The sequence below is a fragment of the Hemitrygon akajei genome, chromosome 2 (assembly GCF_048418815.1).
Source record: "Hemitrygon akajei chromosome 2, sHemAka1.3, whole genome shotgun sequence".
Classification (NCBI taxonomy): Eukaryota; Metazoa; Chordata; class Chondrichthyes; order Myliobatiformes; family Dasyatidae; genus Hemitrygon; species Hemitrygon akajei.
The window spans coordinates 13,660,501-13,680,480 of record NC_133125.1 but is presented as its reverse complement, the minus strand read 5'-3'; the positions used below and the strand labels follow the sequence as shown (position 1 = coordinate 13,680,480).

Here is a 19,980-nt window from a genome sequence, read left to right as displayed (position 1 = left end):
CAGGCAGCAGCGGGAATTGAACCCTGGTCACCTGTACTGTAAAGTATTGTGCTAACCACGCTGTTACCATGTAATAACATAGCAAATCTTAGGAACAAATCTCACTCTTTAATGTAACTTCAGTCCGTGTTGGTTTGTTTTGTATATGTCAGTTCCCTCCCCAAGCAGGATTATATGTGGACTGTGTATTGCGTGTAACGCCTGCTCGTTTGTGTTTTTTCAGGGTAATGCACGATGAGGTGAGTGACACAGAAAACATTCGGAAAAATCTTGCCATAGAGAGAACCATTGTGGAAGGATGTGACATTTTGCTGGATACAAGCCAGACATTCGTACGCCAGGGTAAGTACAATGATTGTATTGAACAGAAATGAATAGATGATGCAGAGGGTGAATCCTTTGCTGGCATTCTTGTGAGCCAACAAGGATGCCCATTGCTTAAACTGAACTGATTGTGTTTTCCATCGGGATGCTCGATGGAATACTGGTGAGAAATAGCATTTTAAATGCTGGAAAACTTGGAGGTAAGAAAGCTCCACAGGAGGTTCTGGAGATATTCCGGAAATATCTACAAATTTCTACAGATGTACCGTGCAGAGCTCTTTAACTTGGAGGTTTGATGGAGGTATAAAAATTATGAGTGTTATAGATAGGGTAAATGCAAACAGGTTGTTTCCACTGAGGTTGGATGAGACTAGAACTAGAGGTCATTGGTTAAGGGTAAAAGGTGAAATGTTTAAGGGGAACCGGAGGAGCAACTTCTTTACTCAGAGGATGGTGAGAGTGTGGAATGAGCTGCCAGCAGAAGTAATGGATTTTAACATTTAAAAGAAGTTTGGGTGTGTAGAGGGACATGGAGGGTTATGGTCCAGTTGCCGCTTGATGGGACTAGGAAGTGTAACAGTATAGGTATGGACTAGATGGGCTGAAGGGCCTGTTTCTTTGCTGTAGTGCTCTATGACTAGGTATGGGCCCCTTCCTTGTCTTATTAAATTCATTTGGACATTAGGGACTAACAGGTCTATAAACCTGTATTACCCTGAACTTTCACAATCCTCTATGCGGTACAGTGCACAGCTAATTCTTCTGTGACCATAATTTTTGTCTGATATCGAACAATGGCCCTAACAATGACACACAGAGATGATCATTGACGGCATCAGTGATGATTGAAAAATGGAGAATCAGAGGCCTGTGGAGGTCGGGGCGATGATGGATGTTGTGTCCCAGCTGTCTAGATATGCAAGCCAGGGCAGTACAATATGGAGTCCATGCAGCAATCTTCTCCTCTCCGCGCAGCTGATGAACCCAAAGGAATGGCAGAGACTGATACAGTTTGGTACCAGCAGTGTTGCAGGAGTTGACAGTCGACATGGAACTCAACGTGGGACTGCCTTAGCAACTTTAACTCTGGAGTTTTCCTTAGGGTTTACTCCCTAAACCTTCCCCATGAGTGGGTATAGCCGCAAGGCAGCAGAGGTTTGACATCCGAGTTTTCCTTCTCTTAGATGAACTTTTAACCACAGCTGACAAGCCCCATCTACCCAAAAATATTGACACAGCAACACACAGAAAATGCTGATGGAACGCAGCAGGCCAGGCAGCATCTATAGGGAGAAGCGCTGTCGAGGTTTCAGGCCGAGACCCTTCGTCAGGACACTGACCATGGTTCTGCATTATCAATCCCTGAACCTAGCCCTTGCCCACGATGGCATCTCCTTTTAAATATTTGAGACGTAAATTTATCAAATGTTCTGTAACATTTCAATATCTAGGTGCTCTGAAAGTACATTAGTCATGTGAAAGCCTCAATAACAAGTATAATATTGATCTTAATTTAAAAAAAAAATCCAATATGATCATCTAAACACTCACATACAAAGGCCCAGTACAGGACCATTGTATAATTGACTCCTTCAGATATTCCATGTCTGCTCAGAAAGCCAAATCTGCTTAGCTGTTGGATAAAATAACTAAACAAGTGGTTACATCGTTCATTTCATGACATTTCAGGATTCCATCACTTCATCCCGCACAACCACCTGTGGGCTGTAGTTATTTATATTTATTCAGTGATACAGAGCAGTGTAGCCCTAACCTAATCACGGGACAATTTGCAATGACTAATTAACCTTGGAGTGTGGGAGAAAACCAAAGCGCCCGGACGCCATTCGCCATTCCAAACGCCAAAAGCCATTCCACAGGGAAATGCGTACGGACAGCACTGGAATTGGACTCTGATATCCGGAATGCCCTGAGTTGTAATAGTGTCGTGCTAACCGCTTTGCTCCCGTGGCGCCCTATTGCCCGTAGCACTGTTGGAGGCACTATAATTGATTGGTAACTCTTCGGAGAGCCCTGTCAGCCCTCTGTACCTGCTGGTCTATTGGAGGAAGAGAAATGGACTCTTGTCTTTACAATCTACCTTGTTAAGATCTTCCACTTCATTGTTTACCTACACTGCACTCTTTTGCTAACTTTTACACTTCTATTGTGCAGTGTTATTGTTGTATATTATTCTAGTTCAATACACTGTTAAACCTGTATGAACAGTATGCAAGACAAGCATTTCACCGTATCTTGGTATGTGTTGCAATGATAATGCAATTCCAATATCAATAATTTCTTGCTTTCACTAGTACATCTGATAAATTGAACCTTGCAGAAACCCGCATAATGCACTCATGACTGTGTGGCTAAGCACAGCTCCAATGCCACATTTAAGTTTGCTGATGACATCACAGTCGTTGGCCGAATCAAAGGTGACGATGAATCAGCATCTGGGAGGGAGATTGAAAATCTGGCTGAAGGGCTCTTTATCTCATGCTCTCGATATTTATTGATTATTATTATATATATGTTTTCTCAGCTCAAGCTGGTAAAACCTGAGGTACAGGCATAGCCAAGCACACTTATTTCTCAATTACTAGAAACTTTCAGACTATTCTAGTGGTATTTAGCAATGTGGCTTTCTGAAGATTTACATAAATATTGTTGTGTAGAACTATTTGTGTAATGCTATTATGTAGTGCTTATCATTAATATTATTTCTCTCTTTTTGAATTCCTACTGCTTCTTGTGTTTTACACATTGGTTGTTTGCCCAGTTGGAGTGGTCTTTCATTGACTCTATTATGGTTATTGGATTTTTTGAGTATCTTCATCACTATGTACTGTGCCGTAGGACATGAGTGATCAAGGTCTCATGACCGTAATTGTTCTAAACAAACTTTTTCTACTGAAGAGGTTTGTCATGCCTTCTTCTCGGCAGTGACTTTACAAGACGGGTGACCCTAGTCATTGTCAATACTCTTCAAAGGCTGGCTGCCTGGCATCAGCGGTCACATAACCAGGACTTGTAATTTGCCCCAGCTGCTCATACGACCATCCACCACCTGCTCCCATGGGTTCACCTGACCCTGATCACTGGGGCTAAGCAGGTGCTCCACCTTGCGCAAGGGTGACCTCTAGGCTAGTGGAGGGAAAGAGCACCTTACACCTCCTTTGGTAGAGATGTATCTCTACCTGCCACCCAAGATGGACGCAGGAAAATGAACCTCAGGGTGACATGTAGGTACTTTGATAATAAATTTACTTCGATCTTTAGTTAATGTCTAAGAGTTTTGTACACTCACTGTGCGACCCTTCCCACTTCCCCCCAAATGATGCAAACTAATCTATCATTTCAGGTTCCCTCATACAGCTGCCTTCTGTGGAGAGAGGAAAGCTGGCCAAAGTTCGCCTAGGTTCCCTGTCTTTGAAGAAAGAAGGAGAAAGACAGTGTTTCTTATTCACCAAACATTTCCTAATCTGCACAAGAAGTTCGGGAGGAAAGCTGCATCTACTGAAGGTGATGCTCATTTCTCAGTAATTCTCTCCCTCGCGCCCCGGGACTGTAAGCATTTTTCTTGTAAAAAATAACGTTTTGATAGTAAACCGTTTTTTCACTTTAATGTTGTATCTAGACCTGACTCAGGGGAAGGAGTGGGGAATGCTCCCCCCAGCCATTGTAACACGAAATATGCCTTCTCCATTCCAACGTACATTTCATTTCCAAGCTTTAGGGATGAAGCTTTGGAATAGTTAGAATCACAATCAGAGTCAATATCACTGTCTTATATGACGTGATTTTTTTTTTGTGGCAGCAGTATAGTGCAAAAAAATTAAAATAAATTGCAAAATTAATAAATAGTGCAAAAAAAAAGTATAGGTGGATAAATTTCCTGATTACAGAGCTTGTCTATATGTGACAAACACAAGAAAATCTGCAGATGCTGAAAATCTAAAGCAACACACATAAAATGCTGAAGGAACTCAACAGGCCAGGTATAGTAGCACAGTAGCACGTCTATACTTACCCGGGCAGAATCGTGTAGGCTGAATACCGGCACAAACTCCTTCCAGTTGTCACTGATCCCCCATGTCACAGTTTTTAAAAGTGCCCTTCAATGGTCACTTCTCTGCTTGGGCGACTCTGTAATGTAGTGGTTAGCATAACACTATTGCAGTACCAGTGATCAAGGCTCAATTCCCGCTGACATCCCGAAGCAGTGACTTGGCTTGAAGCATCGACTGTTCATTCCTCTTCTCAGGTGCTAATAAAGGCAAAGCATGTCACAGTCCTTCATCGCCACCCCGTCAACCTGTGTAGCCACTTCCAGGGAGCTACAAACTTGGATGCCAAGATCTCTCTGCTCCTCAACACTGTTTAGGGCCTTGTACTTATTAGCGTACTGTCTCATCACATTTGACATAACACTTCATATTTGGCCGGGTAAAATTCCATCTGCCATCTCTGTTCATATCGATGACTGATCTATATTCTGCTGACATATTTGCCTGTTAACTATGCTATCCACAACACCACCAATCTTTATATCATCTGCAAACTTACTAAATCACCCATTCAATTTCATCCAGGTCATTTATAGACATCACGAACAGCAAAGATTCCAGTTCAGATACCTACAGAACATCACTAATCACAGAGCTCCAGCTAGAATAAGTGCCTTTGACCACTACCCTCTGTCCTCTAAGAGCAAGGCAGTTCTGAATCCAAATGGCCAATTCACCATGCATCTTAATCTTCTGGATGAGCCTCCCCTGAGGAACTTTGTCAAACATCTTACTAAAACCCATGTAGAAAACATTCCCGGCTCTAGCTTCATCAATCCTTTTCATCACCTTGTCAAAAAACTCAATCAAGTTGGTAAGACATGACTTGCTTTGCACAAAGTCATGCTGGCTCTCCCTAATTAGGCCATGGTTTTCCAAATGCTCATAAATCCTATCCCTAAGAATTTTCTCCAATAACTTTCCTACCACTGTTGTGAGACTTGCCAATCTGTAGTTTACAGGATTATCCCTTGTTCCCTTCTTGAGAAATTACTGCTCATATTTCATCTGGGTAGCCTCCAACCTGATGACATGACCATCGATTTCTGTAACTTGGGGTAATTTCTCCTCCCCTCCCCTTCTCTCTTTCTCTATTCTCCACTCTGGCTCCCCTCTCATCCATTCTCTTCTCCTCACCTATCAATCATCTCCCTCTGGTGCCCCTCCTTCCTTTTCTCCCACCGTCCACTCTCCTCTCCTATCAGATTCCTCTTTCTTCAGCCCTTTACCTCTTCCACCTAACACCTCCCAGCTTCTCACTTCATTCCCCCTCCACCTCACCTAGCTTCACCTATCACCTCTCAGCATTGAACTCCTTCCCCTCCCCCTACCTTTCTTATTCTGATTTCTGTCCCCTTCCTTTCCAGTCCTATTGGAGTATGTCCACCCAAATTGTCGACTGCTTATTCCCCTCCTGATCTGCTGAGCTCCTCCAGCATTTTGTATGTGTTATTCGAAAACAAGACCTTCGGGATAAATAGGTGTACATTTCCATCAAATCCAATTTATGATAAACAGAAAGAAACAAGAAGTTTCCAATTAATTAGTGAATCTTTTGCTTGTTTCAGGTTGGAGGAGTACTTTCCCTGATAGATTGCACGTTAATAGAAGAACCTGATTCAAATGAAGACGATTGTGAGTACATACTGATGTGCCACAGAATAGTTTGACCAGAATATTGTCTCTTTAATTTTCATTCTTTTTGAATAAAGTGATATAGGGAAATTCTTTATTTGAATTAATATAAATAGTTAAATCAAGATTTTGATGACAGGAAGTTTTAAACTGAATTTTCATCATTATGGCCATATTTATGAGCGCTTTAATACATTGAGAAATCAGCTCATAAAATTTTCATTTTTATATATCAATCCAGAGAGCATACTTTATCATTATTAAAGGGAGGTTAAGGGGAAACTTTCAAGAGCTGTTGTATTATTGCAGTTTCCAGCAACTGGTGATCTCTTTGCAAATACGATAGGCAACAGAGCTGGTCTAGTTAGTGAGGTGATCATCTTAGTCTGGCTGCACGTCACACAGTTCTGGCCCAGAGTCACCAAGGAAGCTCTACAGTGATTTTATCAAAGTTCAAATCAGTTTTTGCAATGAATGGTTAGGATATGGAGTACGTTCCCAGCAAGCGTCTGGACCTTAATGGGGAACTGACTAAATCAATGAGGGAGAAGAAGTTACAGGAATATGGGGAAATGTGTAGAACTAGTTGCATTGCTTTCCAAAAGAGCTGGCACAAGTTGTTGAGTTATTGTTCTCTTCTCGCTGCCACCATTGGGAAGGAGGCACAGGAGTCTTGGGTCCTGCACTGTCAGGTTCAAAAAAAGTTGTTGCCCTTCAACCATCAGGCTCCTGAATTAACATGGCTAACATAACTCACCTCAACTCTGAAATGAGTCCACAACCTATAGACTCACTTTCAAGGACTCTACAACTCATGTTCTCAACATTATTGATGTATCTATCCATCTATTCATTCATCTGTCTATATCCATCCATCCATTTGCAGAGATTGTCTTTTGCACAGTTTTTCATTGATACTTTTGCATTTTCTGCTCCAATGTGAATGTCTGCAAGGAAATGAATCTTTCAGTAATATATGGTGACTTTGATAATCAATTTACCTTGAAATGCTGAACTTTGGAATGGAGCCCTCTTGTGCTGAATTACACATTCTACAGTAGGCTGCTGGAATGTCGCTGGTGTTAGAGTCAGTTGGATGTAAATCTGGAGAAATCAGTTGAAGTAGATGGTGTCCAAATTGTTGGCTAGGATTGTGGGCAACAGAACTTACTCGAGTTAATTCGTGGAGTGTCTCTCTATTAGACTGGCTGTGTTCCACACAGTGAAATGAATTCTGGCTCAAAGTAGCCCCAGAGTCACTGAGGAAGATGAACAATAAATTTTGTACGTTCTTTTTCTAATTACTGGTATTTTACATGCTAGTCTGAATTGAAGATATGTTACTATAATAAAACATAAATTACTTTTAATTCTTTCTGACCTGTGTAAGATGGATTTTGTTTATATCTTTTAGTAAAAGGGTCTAGTCATGTCTTTGGACATCTAGACTTCAAAATTGTGGTGGAGCCTGCAGATGCCCCATCCTTCACAGTTGTGCTGTTAGCTCCATCTAGACAAGAGAAAGCTGCATGGACAAGTGACATAAGCCAGGTAAATATTATTTGTTACTCTCCCAAATTATTTCATGTAAACATACAGTACTGTGCAAAAGTCTTAGGTGCCCTAGATATGGTTTCAGGTGGTATGACTTCATCTCAACATCACTGAGGCTGTCTGGGGAACCCAGAGAGGCAGAAGCAAGTGAGACAGCCAAAGTCTGCAGAAGAATTGTAGCAAGTTCTCCAAGATGCTTGGAACAACCTACCAGCAGATTTTCTTACAGAACAGCATGACAGTGTATCAAAGAGAATTGGTGCAGTTTTAATGGCAAAGGGTGGTCACACCAAATATTGATTTTATTTTCTTTACTGTTTACTGTTCTTTATAGTGTTTTTTTCCTATTTAGAAATTTTCCTTTCATTATTTTTGAAAGCATCTTCATATTACAGAATTCTTTTACATGTGCCTAAGACTTTTGCACAGTACTGCATTTATCCAATTTGTCCTGATGAAATCAACAAGAATTGTCGAATCATATTTTGAATTAATTTGTTCATTGAAAATACACTCATGAAGTGGGGACTCTGCAAACAAACGTGTGGAGATGGAAAATCCCAACCGAGGCAAAATATATAAATGTTTAAATTTGTTACCTTCCTCGAACCTCAGCGCCCTGTTAACAGTTGTGATTAAAGCTGTTTGAACTGCAAATGCGGAGCACATCAGGCTATCGTAGGTTGTATTTCACAATTACAATCAGAAGCAGCTTTATTATTGGTGATATATGTTGTGAAATTAGTTGTTTTGTGGCAGCAGTACTGTCTTGATGCCCTCCGTTGGTCAGGATCGGCCATGAATGTTGTGTCCCTGCTGTCTATGTGATAGGCAAGCCAGGGCTGTACGATAAGGAGAGCAAGCTGTTGCCAAAGCAGCAGGCTCCCTCTCTCCATGCAGCTGATAACCCCGAAGGAAAGGCATTCTCCAGTACAGTTCGGCACCAGCAGCGTCACAGCAGTTGCCAGTTAACGTTGAACTCAACATAGGACCACCTTAGTGACTCCACTAAGTGAATGAGTATAGCTGTAAGGCAGCGGAGCTTTGAGATCAGAATTTTCCTTCCCCTAGATGAGCTGCCAACCACGGCTGACTAGCCTCATCTGCCTGAAGCGACTGGTTTTAAGGTGCCAGCGACCTGTCCTTGCCCTTTCTCCTGTCAGTAGAAGCAGTTCCACCAGGCTTGGTAGCTAAGTCACACCTGAAGGGCAGGAGCGGGACTTGGTTGTCATAGGTTATTTGAGATACACGTCATTGGGAGCATTTAATAGTGGGAGCCTATCCCTGTTACCACTCTCAGATATAACAACCTCGAGGGACCAGCAGTACAGTGTAATACATTAAATATCCTTGTAAGTCACATTTTTATATAAAAAACATAAGCAGTGCAAATGAGAAAAAAATAGAGAGGTAATCTTTAGTTTTCATAACTTTCAGTTCTTCTGATTTGTCAAGACTGAATCTGACTGAGGGTCTCCAAGGGGATATCACTGTTGACCATCCTCAAATTTCCTCCATTTAGCACCCGCATTAGTTGGACTCATGGAGATGTTTCAGAGCCAGGCAGGAGGAGAATTTCTGTGCTTCTTGTGAACCAGATTAAACGGTGCTATTCTACAAGAGAATCACTCTGAACATCTCTCCCTCCCCTGTTATCACTAACCTCCCAACCAGGCCCCTGTGCCTCTTCCCTGATGGTGAGGGTTTCTACCTTCCTGGACACTGTCTCTTGAAGACATTCTCGATGGTGAGGAGGGTTGGGCCCCTGATGGAATTGGCTGATTCTACAACTCTCTGCGGCCTCTGCTGATCCTGTGCTTTGGAGCCTCCGGAGCAGACGGTGAGGCAACCAGTCAGGGTGCTCTCCCAGCACATCAGTAGAAATTTGCCAGAGGCTTTGGTGACGTGTGACCCTGTTACCTTTCTCTCAAACACATGCTTGATCTGAATGCTGAGCTCTACCACTGAAATAGAAACAAACAAAATTAGTGAAAGGCCTGATCAGTTTCTCCACGGGTAATTTTCCCCTTCCCCTTCCCTCTTCTTCAATTCCCCACTCTGACCTCTTACCCCTTCTCCTCACCTGCCTATCACCTCCTCCTGGTGCCCCTCCTCCTTCCCTTTCTCCTATGGTCCACTCTCCTCTCCTGTCAGATTCCTTCCTCTCCAATCCTTAACCTTTTCCACCCACTTGGCTTCACCCATCACCGTGCAGTCATCTTCCTTCTCCTAACCCCCCACCATCTTTTTATTCTGGCATCTTCCCCCTTCCCATCCAGTCCTGATGAAGGGTCTTGACCAGAAACGTCAAGTGTTTGTTTATTTCCATAGATGCTGCCTAACCTGCTGAGCTCCTCCAGCGTTTTATATGTGTTGTTAAGGATCTTCTGATGCTTTTATATGATGTAAAACTCCAATCCCTTTGAAAGGTAACCCAGTGTCCACACTACTCCCAGTGTAGACTCACCAATCCAATTTATCCATCTGCAAAATAATGTCCCAATTCCTGTACTCGGTGTCCTGACTGATAAATATGTGACAAATAGTTTGGTGTTTGTATTTCTGCAGTGTATAGACAACATACGGTGCAATGGCCTGATGACCAATGTCTTTGAGGAATATTCAAAAGTAACTGTGCCTCATATGATAAAGTAAGTGTTTTCTTGGGGTGATTCCTGCCAAAGTGGGATCAGTGGGAGGATCTAGTGGGATATCTCAAATGTGCTGTCCACAATTCTCCTGTAAGGGCCATTCCTTGCTGGGAAGGCTAGATTATACAGGTTGAAACTCTCTGATTATAATGATAAAGATTAACTTTATGTCTTACGTGTACATCAAAACATCAGGACACATCAGTGTAATGTGTCGTTTGCATTGAGGATGTGCTGGGGGCAGCCTGCAAGTGTCACCACGCCTCTGGCAACAACATAGCATGTCCCGACGAAGGGTCTTAGCCCAAAGCGTTGACTGCTCATTTCAACAGATGCTGCCCGACCTGCTGAGTTCATCCAGCTTGTTTGTATGTGTTGATTTGACCACAGCATCTGCAGTGTACTTTGTGTTAACATAGCATGCCCACAAGTTACCATCTCTAACTGGTATGTCTTTGGATTGTGGGAGGAAACCGGAGCATCTGGAGGAAACCCACGCGGTCACGGGGGGAATGTACAACTCCTTACAAGAAGCGGTGGGAATTGAACTCCATAACGTGTTATGCTAACTACTTGTTAGATATATGGGTCATGACCTAAGGAAAAATGGCTGGAATCGCTTAGCACTTTAGTGCAAGGGTTTTATTAGGTGTATCAAAAATCAAATTTACAAAAAATGAGTGAAAATAGCAAAAAGAAAACTGCTAATATTTAGAAAAGATATCCTGCAGACAAGCTTTATTAAACCCAGTGACACGTTGCTGAAGTGCAAAAGCTTGTGGAATGATGATCAGTATCGATCTCTTCCTCAGATCTGACATCAGACTGCACAGCGACGACACTGACATCTGCTTCAGTAAGACGCTGAACTCCTGTAAGGTTCCGCAGATTCGCTACGCCAGCGTGGAGCGGCTGCTGGAGAGGCTCACCGATCTGCGCTTTCTCAGCATCGACTTCCTCAACACCTTCCTTCACACTTACCGAATCTTCACCACAGCTCTGGTGGTCCTGCAGAAACTAACGGACATCTACAGAAAACCTTTCACCTCCATCCCCGTCAGGTAGGTCGGGGGAGAGGGTCCAGAGGAGGTTCACGAGAATTATCCCGGGAATGGCAGGGTTAATGTATGAGGAACAGTTTTGATGGGTCTAGGCCTGTAGTCACTGGGGTTTAGAAAAATGAGTATTGAATATTGAAAGGCCTACATGGAGTGGATGTGGAGAGGATGTTTTCAATAGTGAGGGAAGTTTAGGACCAAGGGCACAGCCTCAGAATAGGACATCATTTTAGAACAGAGATGAAGAGAAATTTCTTTTGCCATATAGTGCTACAGCACAGAAACAGGCCCTTTGGCCCATCTAGTCCATGCCAAACTATTATTCTGCCTAGTCCCATCGACCAGCACCTGGACAATACCCCTCCCGTCAATGTACTTACCCAAACTTCTCTTAAGTGTTAAAATTGAACCTGCATCCGCCACTACCATTGGCAGCTCGTTCCACCGTCTCACCATCCTCTGAGTGAAGAAATTCTCCCTCAGGTTCCCTTTACATATTTACCTTTTCAGCTTTAACCTCTAACCTCTAATTCTAGTCTCATCAGCCACAGTGGAAAAAGCCTGCTTGCATTAACCCTAACCTGCTTGCATCTTCCAGCTTAGCTGACATTTATGCCCGTATCACAGATTAGCCATTGTCCTCATTCAAAAAAGACCTTATTTTGTATCAGGCCAGGATATCCCCCTTTTGCTTTTCTCTTTGGAGTGAAGGAGGATGAGAAGTGACTTGAACTTTTTCCCAGGGTGGAAATGGCTATTATTAGGGGGCTTAATTTTAAGGTGATTAGTGGAAAATATAGGGGGGGGGGGGATGTCAGAGGTAGGTTTTTTACACAAAGTCAGCTCCATCATGAGCAATAGCCTCCGAGTATCCAGGGCATCTTCAAGGAGTGATGGCTCAAAAAGGCAGCATCCATCATTAAGGACCATCATCACCCAGGTCATGCCTTGTTCTCATTCCTACCATCAGAAAGGAGGTCTTAGAGCATGAAGGAATACGGGGAGAAGGCAGGAGATTGGGGCTAAGAGGAAAAATGGATCAGCCATGTTGAAATGGCAGAGCAGGCTCAATGGGTCAAATGGCCTAATTCTGCTCCAATGTCTTATGGTATTGCACTGTACTGCTGCCACAAAGTCAACAAATTTCATTAAATATGCTGGTGATATTAACCTTGATTCTGATTCTGAGTTTCTTTGGGTGCACGGAACACCCTTTCAGGGGTGGTGGGAGAGGCAGATTAAGGATGTTTAAGGGATGTTAGATATGTACATGGATGATCGAAAAATGGGGGGCTATGTGGGAAGGAAGAGTCAAATTGATCTTGGAGTAGGTTAAGGTTGGCACAACATTGTGGGCCAAAGAGCCTTTATTGTGTTGTAATGTTCTATGTTCTGTAATTGCAAACTTCATCAGCAGATACAGTAAATCGTTCACTTACTGGAAAGTTAAACATTAGATCATAAGCTTAAGATATAGGAGCAGAATTAGGCCATTCAGCCCATTGAGTCTGTTTTGCACATTAAATGAATCCCAAAATAACTGGAACAATTTTCTAAATTGGGAGAAAATTTCAAAAATCCAAATTGTAAGGAGACTTCGCAGTCTTCGTGCAGGATTCTCTAAAGGTTAACTTGCCGGAGATTTGGTGGCGTGGAAGACAAATGCAACGTTAGCATTCATTTCAAGAGAACTAGAATATAAAAGCAAGGATATAATGTTGAGGCGTTATAAGGCACCTCTGAGGAGTATTGTGAGCAGTTTTGGGCCCCTTATTTAAGAAAAGATGTGCTGACATTGGAAAGGGTTCAGAGAAAATTCACAAGAATGATTCTGGGAATGAAAAGCTTGTCATTTGAGGAATAATTGAAGGTTCTGGGCCTTTACTTGTTGAAATATAGAAGAATGACGGTAGATCTCAGTGAAATCTATAAAACATTGAAAGACCTAGATGGAGTAGATTTGACAAGGATATTTCCTATGGTCAGGGAGTCTAGGACCAGAGGGCACAGCCTCAGAGGAATGTCCATTTAGAATGGAGTTGAGGAGGAGCCTCTTTAGCCAGAGGGTGGTGAATCTGTGGAATTCATTGCCACAGGTGGCTGTGGAGACCAGGTCACTGAGTGTATTTAAGGTGGAGGTTGATGGGCACTTGATTAGTCAGGGGGTGAAAGGTTATGGGGAGAAGGCAGCAGAATGGGGTTGAGAGGAAAATGGATCAGCCATGATGAAATGACAGAGCAGACTCAATGGGCTGAATGGCCTAATTATACCTCTATATCCTAAGGTCATGTTCTTAGATACATAGCTTGTGTATAACTAATTTAAATGTTTACATTTGATAATCATAGCTATCATTTATCTATTGAGATATATTGAGAGGCTTATTCCAGTTGGATTGCTTTAATTAATCAATTTATCTGTTCCCTTTTCATTCACAGATCACTGGAACTGTTTTTTGCATCAAATCAAAGCAACCGATTGGAACACATGAATGACGGGAAATCCCCGCGACTGTCCCGTAAGTTTTCGTCGCCTCCTCCGCTGTCGTTATCTCGAACGAGCTCGCCCGTCCGGACGCGGAAACTGTCGCTCAGCTCCCCTGTGAACTCCAGAGCAGGCGCCCTCGACCTTTCCACGTCGTCCACGACAGGAGCAACCTTCGTTCACAGCACGACAATCTCTCCACCTCCCGTGGCAAGCAAAGTTCCTTTGGATTTGAGCAGGGGCCCCTCATCCTCAGACCAGTGTCCTCTGTCGACAGAAGAGAATTCGGAGCGTCCCTGCATTGATATCTGTAACAAGCTGAGAAGAAGCATCAGAAGAGGTACTGAAAATGCTCATTCATTTGTTTATCAAGTAATTGTTTGCCTGGTTACTGTATCCAGTGCTCCCAATGTGGCCTACTCCACAGCAGTGAGACCCGACCTGAATTAGGGTTCAAAGTTCAAAGTAAACCTTATTATCAGAGTAATGCATGTCACCATATACAACCCTGAGATTCTCTTTATTATGAGCATATTTAGCAAATCTACAGAACAATAACTCTAAACGGGAGCAATGAACATCAATCTGTGCAAATGCAAATATAAATAAATAGCAATAAATAATGAGTATGAAATAACATGAAATGAAAGAGCATGAAATAAACAAGATGAGGAGTCCTTAAAGTGAGACCATCGGTTGTGGGAACACTAGAAATAGATTGAGTGTAGTTATATCCCCTTTTGTTCAAGAGCCTGTTGGTTGGTGGTTGCTTCCTCGAGGTTGCATCCTTGATGTGGAGTTGCACCGTGCATCCCGTCTGGCCGATATACGCTGCTTCGCATTCATAGGGAATCCTGTAAATGGCAGCCTGGCTTCCCTATACTCCCATGGTTTCTGGAAGGATCGCCGGGATCCTGAAGAAATCCCAAATCAATGCCATCAACAAGCCCATAAGGAAACTCAAATCACAGTTAATGCTGGTCAGAGATGACCTGGGGCTCAGGTTGGCTGGCATTTACAGGATTCCCTGTGAGAGTACAGAAGAGATTTACTAGAATGTTACCTGGGTTTCAGCACCTAAGTTACAGAGAAAGGTTGAACAAGTTAGGTCTTTATTCTTCGAAGCATAGAAGGTTGAGGGGGGACTTGATAGAGGTATTTAAAATTATGAGGGGGATAGATAGAGTTGACGTGGATAGGCTTTTTCCATTGAGAGTAGGAACAAATTCCATTGAGAGTAGGAGAGATTCAAACAAGAGGACATGAGTTGAGAGTTAAGGGGGCAAAAGTTTAGGGGTAACACGAGGGGGAACTTCTTTACTCAGAGAGTGGTAGCTGTGTGGAACGAGCTTCTAGTAGAAGTGGTAGAGGCAGGTTCGATATTGTCATTTTAAAAAAATATGATAGATATATGGACAGGAAAGGAATGGAGGGTTATGGGCTGAGTGCGGGCCAGTGGGACTAGGTGAGAGTAAGCATTCGGCCCGGATGAGAAGGGCCGAGATGGCCTGTTTCCGTGCTGTAATTGTTATATGGTTATATGGAATGCGGAGCAGTGTATTTTGGCCAGATGGGACACATGGTGGAAACCTGCATCAAGGAGCATAGGAGGTGTATTAATCTGGGTTACCTGGAGAAATTGGCAGTAGCAGAACATTGAATTTCCCAATGGCCACAGGATTGACTTGTACGACACAAAACTACTATGCCATGTTAATGACTTTTGGGTCCATCTAGTAAAGGAAGCCATTGAAATAAAACTAAAGGAAAAGATTTTTAACAAAGACAAAGGTCTCACTCTAATTAAGAACTGGAATTTGATTGTTAACAAGGTGGGACAGTGGAAACCTGATTGGATGAGGATAACTAATCAGGAGGGATGGACGACGGGGATATAAATACCACCGGATTAGACATGCCTAGGCATCATCCCTAATGAAGATGGCAGAGTTTGACCTGAACCCGGATGGAAGCCGAGAAGTGTTCATTCATCCTTTTAATTGATTTTATCATTGCCTTTAGATTGTTGTTATTAGGCAGCCAATGGGTTAATTTGTTTTGGAAATAGTCTCTTTCCTTATTTATCCCTTAACTTATATTTGTCATCCTTGGTGGGCAGGACAAATGTTGAAGCTAAAGGTAACATGACTCACAGATATTATAGAGAAGGTTAAGTTGTACGGAAACATACAAACTAGGGTTGGTACACCCTGGAACATAGAAGCTGATAGTATTGGAATATTGTGTTCCATTCTGGTCAACTCATTATAGGAAGGATGCAGAAGTGTTGGAGAGGGTGCAGAGGAGATTTACCGGGATGCTGCCTGGATTGGAGAGCGTGTCTCATGAGGATAGGTTGAGCGAGCTAGATCTTTATTCTTTGGAACAAAGGAGGATGAGAAGTGACATGATGGAGTGTACAAGATGATAAGAGGCATAGATAGAGTGGATAGCCAGAGACATTCTGTCAGGGTGGAAATGGCTAATAGGAGAGAGCATAATTTTAAGGTGTTTGGAGGAAAGTACAGGGTGGGATGTCAGATGCACGTTCTTTACACAAAGAGTGGTGGGTGCATGGAACACACGACCAGAAGTGGTGATAGAATTAAATGCATTAAGGGCATTTAAGAAACTTTTCGATTGGCACATAGATGATAGAAAAATGGAGGTCTACATACGAGGGAAGAGTTAGATTGACCTTGGAGCAGGTTAAAAGCTCAGTGTAATATCATGGGCTGAAGCCTCTGTGCTATGAAGAGAGATTTGATTTCTTTTGTAAAACATTAGCAGGACTGATGAGGTGAGATGATATGATAGCTGTGGACCTCCAGGAAATGTTTGATTAAGTTGCCACATTATAGGTTTGTCGTCCAAATAGACACAAAGGGGATGTACAATAGATTCTGGTTAATTTGGGACACATTGGAGCCAAGACATTTTGGCCCAATGATGCGATTTCCTCAATTAGCTGAAGTTTCATGGGAACAGTTAAAAAGGTATAAAAAAGACAAACTACCATTTAACTGAGTGACATATAGTGTACTTAAATGAAATTCAGAATAAATTAGTACACCATCAATACTACTACAGTATCAGAGTCAGAATCTTAAAACAATGCTGCCTTCCGAATTACCCATAGCTGTGATCGTGGATTTCATCCGGTGATTCCCATCAGAGCTGCATGCAAAGAGTCGCCACTTAATGGTGCCGTCTGACTGTGTATTGGTTCCTAATAGTTATCGAATGCAGGAATTCATCCAGTGTTCATTGCCGTGTATGGGGTGTCCAGGGAGGGGGTAGCACCTTTGGTGAAGGGGCTTGTCGTGTCCGTTCTGGGGCAGCTCATTAACCTTTGGTCCCCGCTGGACACTCAGCTCTCACCTGTGGCTCCAGGTAGCTGTTAGCATGCAACAATGGCCATGTCCCAGTACATCGCCGCAATGGGTGGGCTAAACCAGTTGGGATTAGCCAGTGGGTCTTGTACCCCGGTGAAATAGGGACATGTTTGTCCTAGTGTGTGAAGTCAGTTCCAGCAGACTGGGCAGATGAGATCAATGGTGAGATCCAATGGCCAAGAAGGCAGTTCTGCAAAGCTTCGTGGAGAGCAAATGGCATAGTAAGGCAGAGAAGTCTTCACTGCAACCAAGGAAGACCACAGTTTGTGCTGATTACTCATACCACTGGACTTCTGAAGTCAGAACAGTGGAACTGCCCAGTGCAAAGTCTTTTCCACTTTAAAAAACTCTCCCGCCAGTTTTCAATGTCATCGTGGGATATGACTGACACCAACATACTGCTGTGTTCTTTTCACTGATTGCAAATGAAGAAAATTAGTGGAGACACCTAGTGGAGAGATTGGACCTTTCATACAATCTTTCCATGATTACATCCTCCAAATCTTAATTTCCATTGTAGCATTCAGAATGATTGACAATACCTTCAAAGTCTTTGTAGTTTCTAACTTGTTGAAGTAGTGAAATAGTTTAATTTTCATTCCCGCCCATTGCTGACATCTCCAAGCCTGAATGCTTGAAACCACAATGAATAAAGTAATTCTAATTGTCTTACAGCTTATTTCTCGCCAACTATCAGTAATAAAAATCACTGATTTTTGAACTCAAACACTTGCAACTGGTGCTATTTAAAAACTGCTTGCTCTAATCAAAATGTCTAATAACCACACAAGTTCATGCGATTGATGTTACTTAGAAACTCTTTGGCAATAGTCTGCTGTCCCAATTAAGCGGCACAGTGTCCCAAATAAACAGAGTGAATTCCTGGCTATTTTCTCAACTAGTTTTTGTTCTTTAAGGGTTGTCCCAAATAAATAACCTGACCCAATTAACTGATCAATCAATTAACCAGAATCCGCTGTATTACCAAGGTGAGAAGACAGGTAAAGTGACTGGAACCAGAGACAAGGAGTGAAGGATTGTTTTGGGTTGGAGGAAGTGGACTCCAGTGGTCAGTACTAAGATCAATGTTTCCCTCAATACTGACTCATGACCTGGACAAAGATGTGCAGGGCACAATTAACAAATTGGCAGATGATGCAAACTTGAAGGTGTAGTGAAGTGTGAAAAGGATGGTAATATTGTTTGGGAAGATGTGGAGAGGTGGTGGAAGATGCAGGAGATAAAATGTTATAAGGTAAAGTGTAATGCTTCTACATTTTGCTTGCAAGGAAGAGAAGGAATATTATCTGTAGTGGGCAATTCTAAAAGAGAAAATGCATTTGGTCTCAAAGACTGCGTGAAGATAGGAGTTGCAGGGATAATGTCGGAGCCAGAGCTGTTCTTTTTGAAACAGGGAAAGTTGCAAGGAGATCTGGTGCAGATAATTAAATTCATGAAGTGCAGGACCAGAATAGATGAACTGCTTCCGTTGATAGAAGGATTCGTAACTTGTTGACATTAGAATGAAAATGATTGAGGGGATAAAGAACTAAAACTGAAGTGAGGATGTTATTTGCTTTAATCACAGATAGGCTCTGGAATAGAGTGTTGGGGTATTGCTGAAAACATCTTTAATTTTGATGTCGAAATTGGGGGTTGGGTGAAAGTAGGGTGTAGCAATGTCAGGGGAGTGGGACAAGCTATTCTGTCCGCTGTTACATGAACTCAAAGGCTGCCTCCTCTGCTGTTCGTTCCCTGGATTCACTCCTCTGGCTCTGGCCTCTTTGAACACCACCGATCTCCGGTCCTCCAACGCCAGCAGTCACGCCTAAGGCTGCACTGGCAATACTCTTTGGGACCCTCTTTGACTTTCTGCCTTTATGCCCTCTTTAAATGAGGTTCTTAAAACATATCTTGTTTATCAAGAGTTTATATCTTTGTAGCTCGGTGTCAAATTTGTGCCGTCTTACCTTTGAGAGGTGCGATGTTAAAGGCACCATATAAATGCAAGATGTTGTTGTTTGCAGTTAAAACCCTTCTTTTGCAGTGTAGAACATAGGCAGAGCTAAGAAAGTGGAATTACAATGAATGAATTATTATCAACTCTTCAGCATTGCAATAAGATATGGACAATTAAGGATCCTTTTATTTTCAAAAAAAACCTGCAATGCTCTTCAGCCTAATGTAATTGTATGTCACGGTGAGGTCATGGACCATAGCCATAAGACCTTAAGACGTAGGAGCAAAATTAAGCCATTCAGCCTATCGAGTCTGCTCTGTCATTTGTTCATGGCTGATTTATTTTCCCTCCTAACCCTGTTCTCCTGCCTTCTCCTCATAACTTTTGATGCTATTTTTTGAACCTATCAACCTCTACTTTAAATATACCCAATGACTTTACTCCATAACTATCTGTGGTAATGAATACCACAGATTCACCACCCTGTAGATAAAGAAATTCCTCCTCATCTTTTTTCTAAGGGGATGCCCTTGTATTCTGAATCTGTGCCCTCTGCTCTTAATCCCCCCCACTATAGGAAACATTCTCTCTACATCCACTCTATCTAGCCTTTCAATATTTCATAGAGATCCCTCATCATTCTGCAGAACTCCAGTGAGTATGGGCCCAGAGCCATCAAATGCTCCTCACGTGTTAACCCTTTCATTTCCAGGGTCATTCTCATAAACCTCCTCTGGACCTTCGCTAGACTTTTCTCACGCACCTTTCATGCTGCTGAATTTCTTCCTCACAGATTTAAACACTCATACATCTATGGAAGTAACACACACAAAATGCTGGAGGAACTC

The 19,980-nt window shown here is 42.5% G+C and overlaps 1 protein-coding gene across 2 annotated transcripts in view; it reads left to right on the top strand.

Annotated features, from left to right (window-relative positions):
- Positions 1-19,980, top strand: part of rasgrf2b (Ras protein-specific guanine nucleotide-releasing factor 2b) — a 141,590-nt gene that overhangs the window by 81,693 nt on the left and 39,917 nt on the right. For both annotated transcript variants that reach the window (XM_073067295.1, XM_073067303.1), the window contains exons 9-15: positions 224-342; positions 3,689-3,849; positions 5,963-6,029; positions 7,444-7,580; positions 10,152-10,234; positions 11,047-11,295; positions 13,732-14,117. In XM_073067295.1, the coding sequence (XP_072923396.1) occupies positions 224-342; positions 3,689-3,849; positions 5,963-6,029; positions 7,444-7,580; positions 10,152-10,234; positions 11,047-11,295; positions 13,732-14,117 (1,202 nt within the window). The remainder of the gene's footprint in view (positions 1-223; positions 343-3,688; positions 3,850-5,962; positions 6,030-7,443; positions 7,581-10,151; positions 10,235-11,046; positions 11,296-13,731; positions 14,118-19,980) is intronic.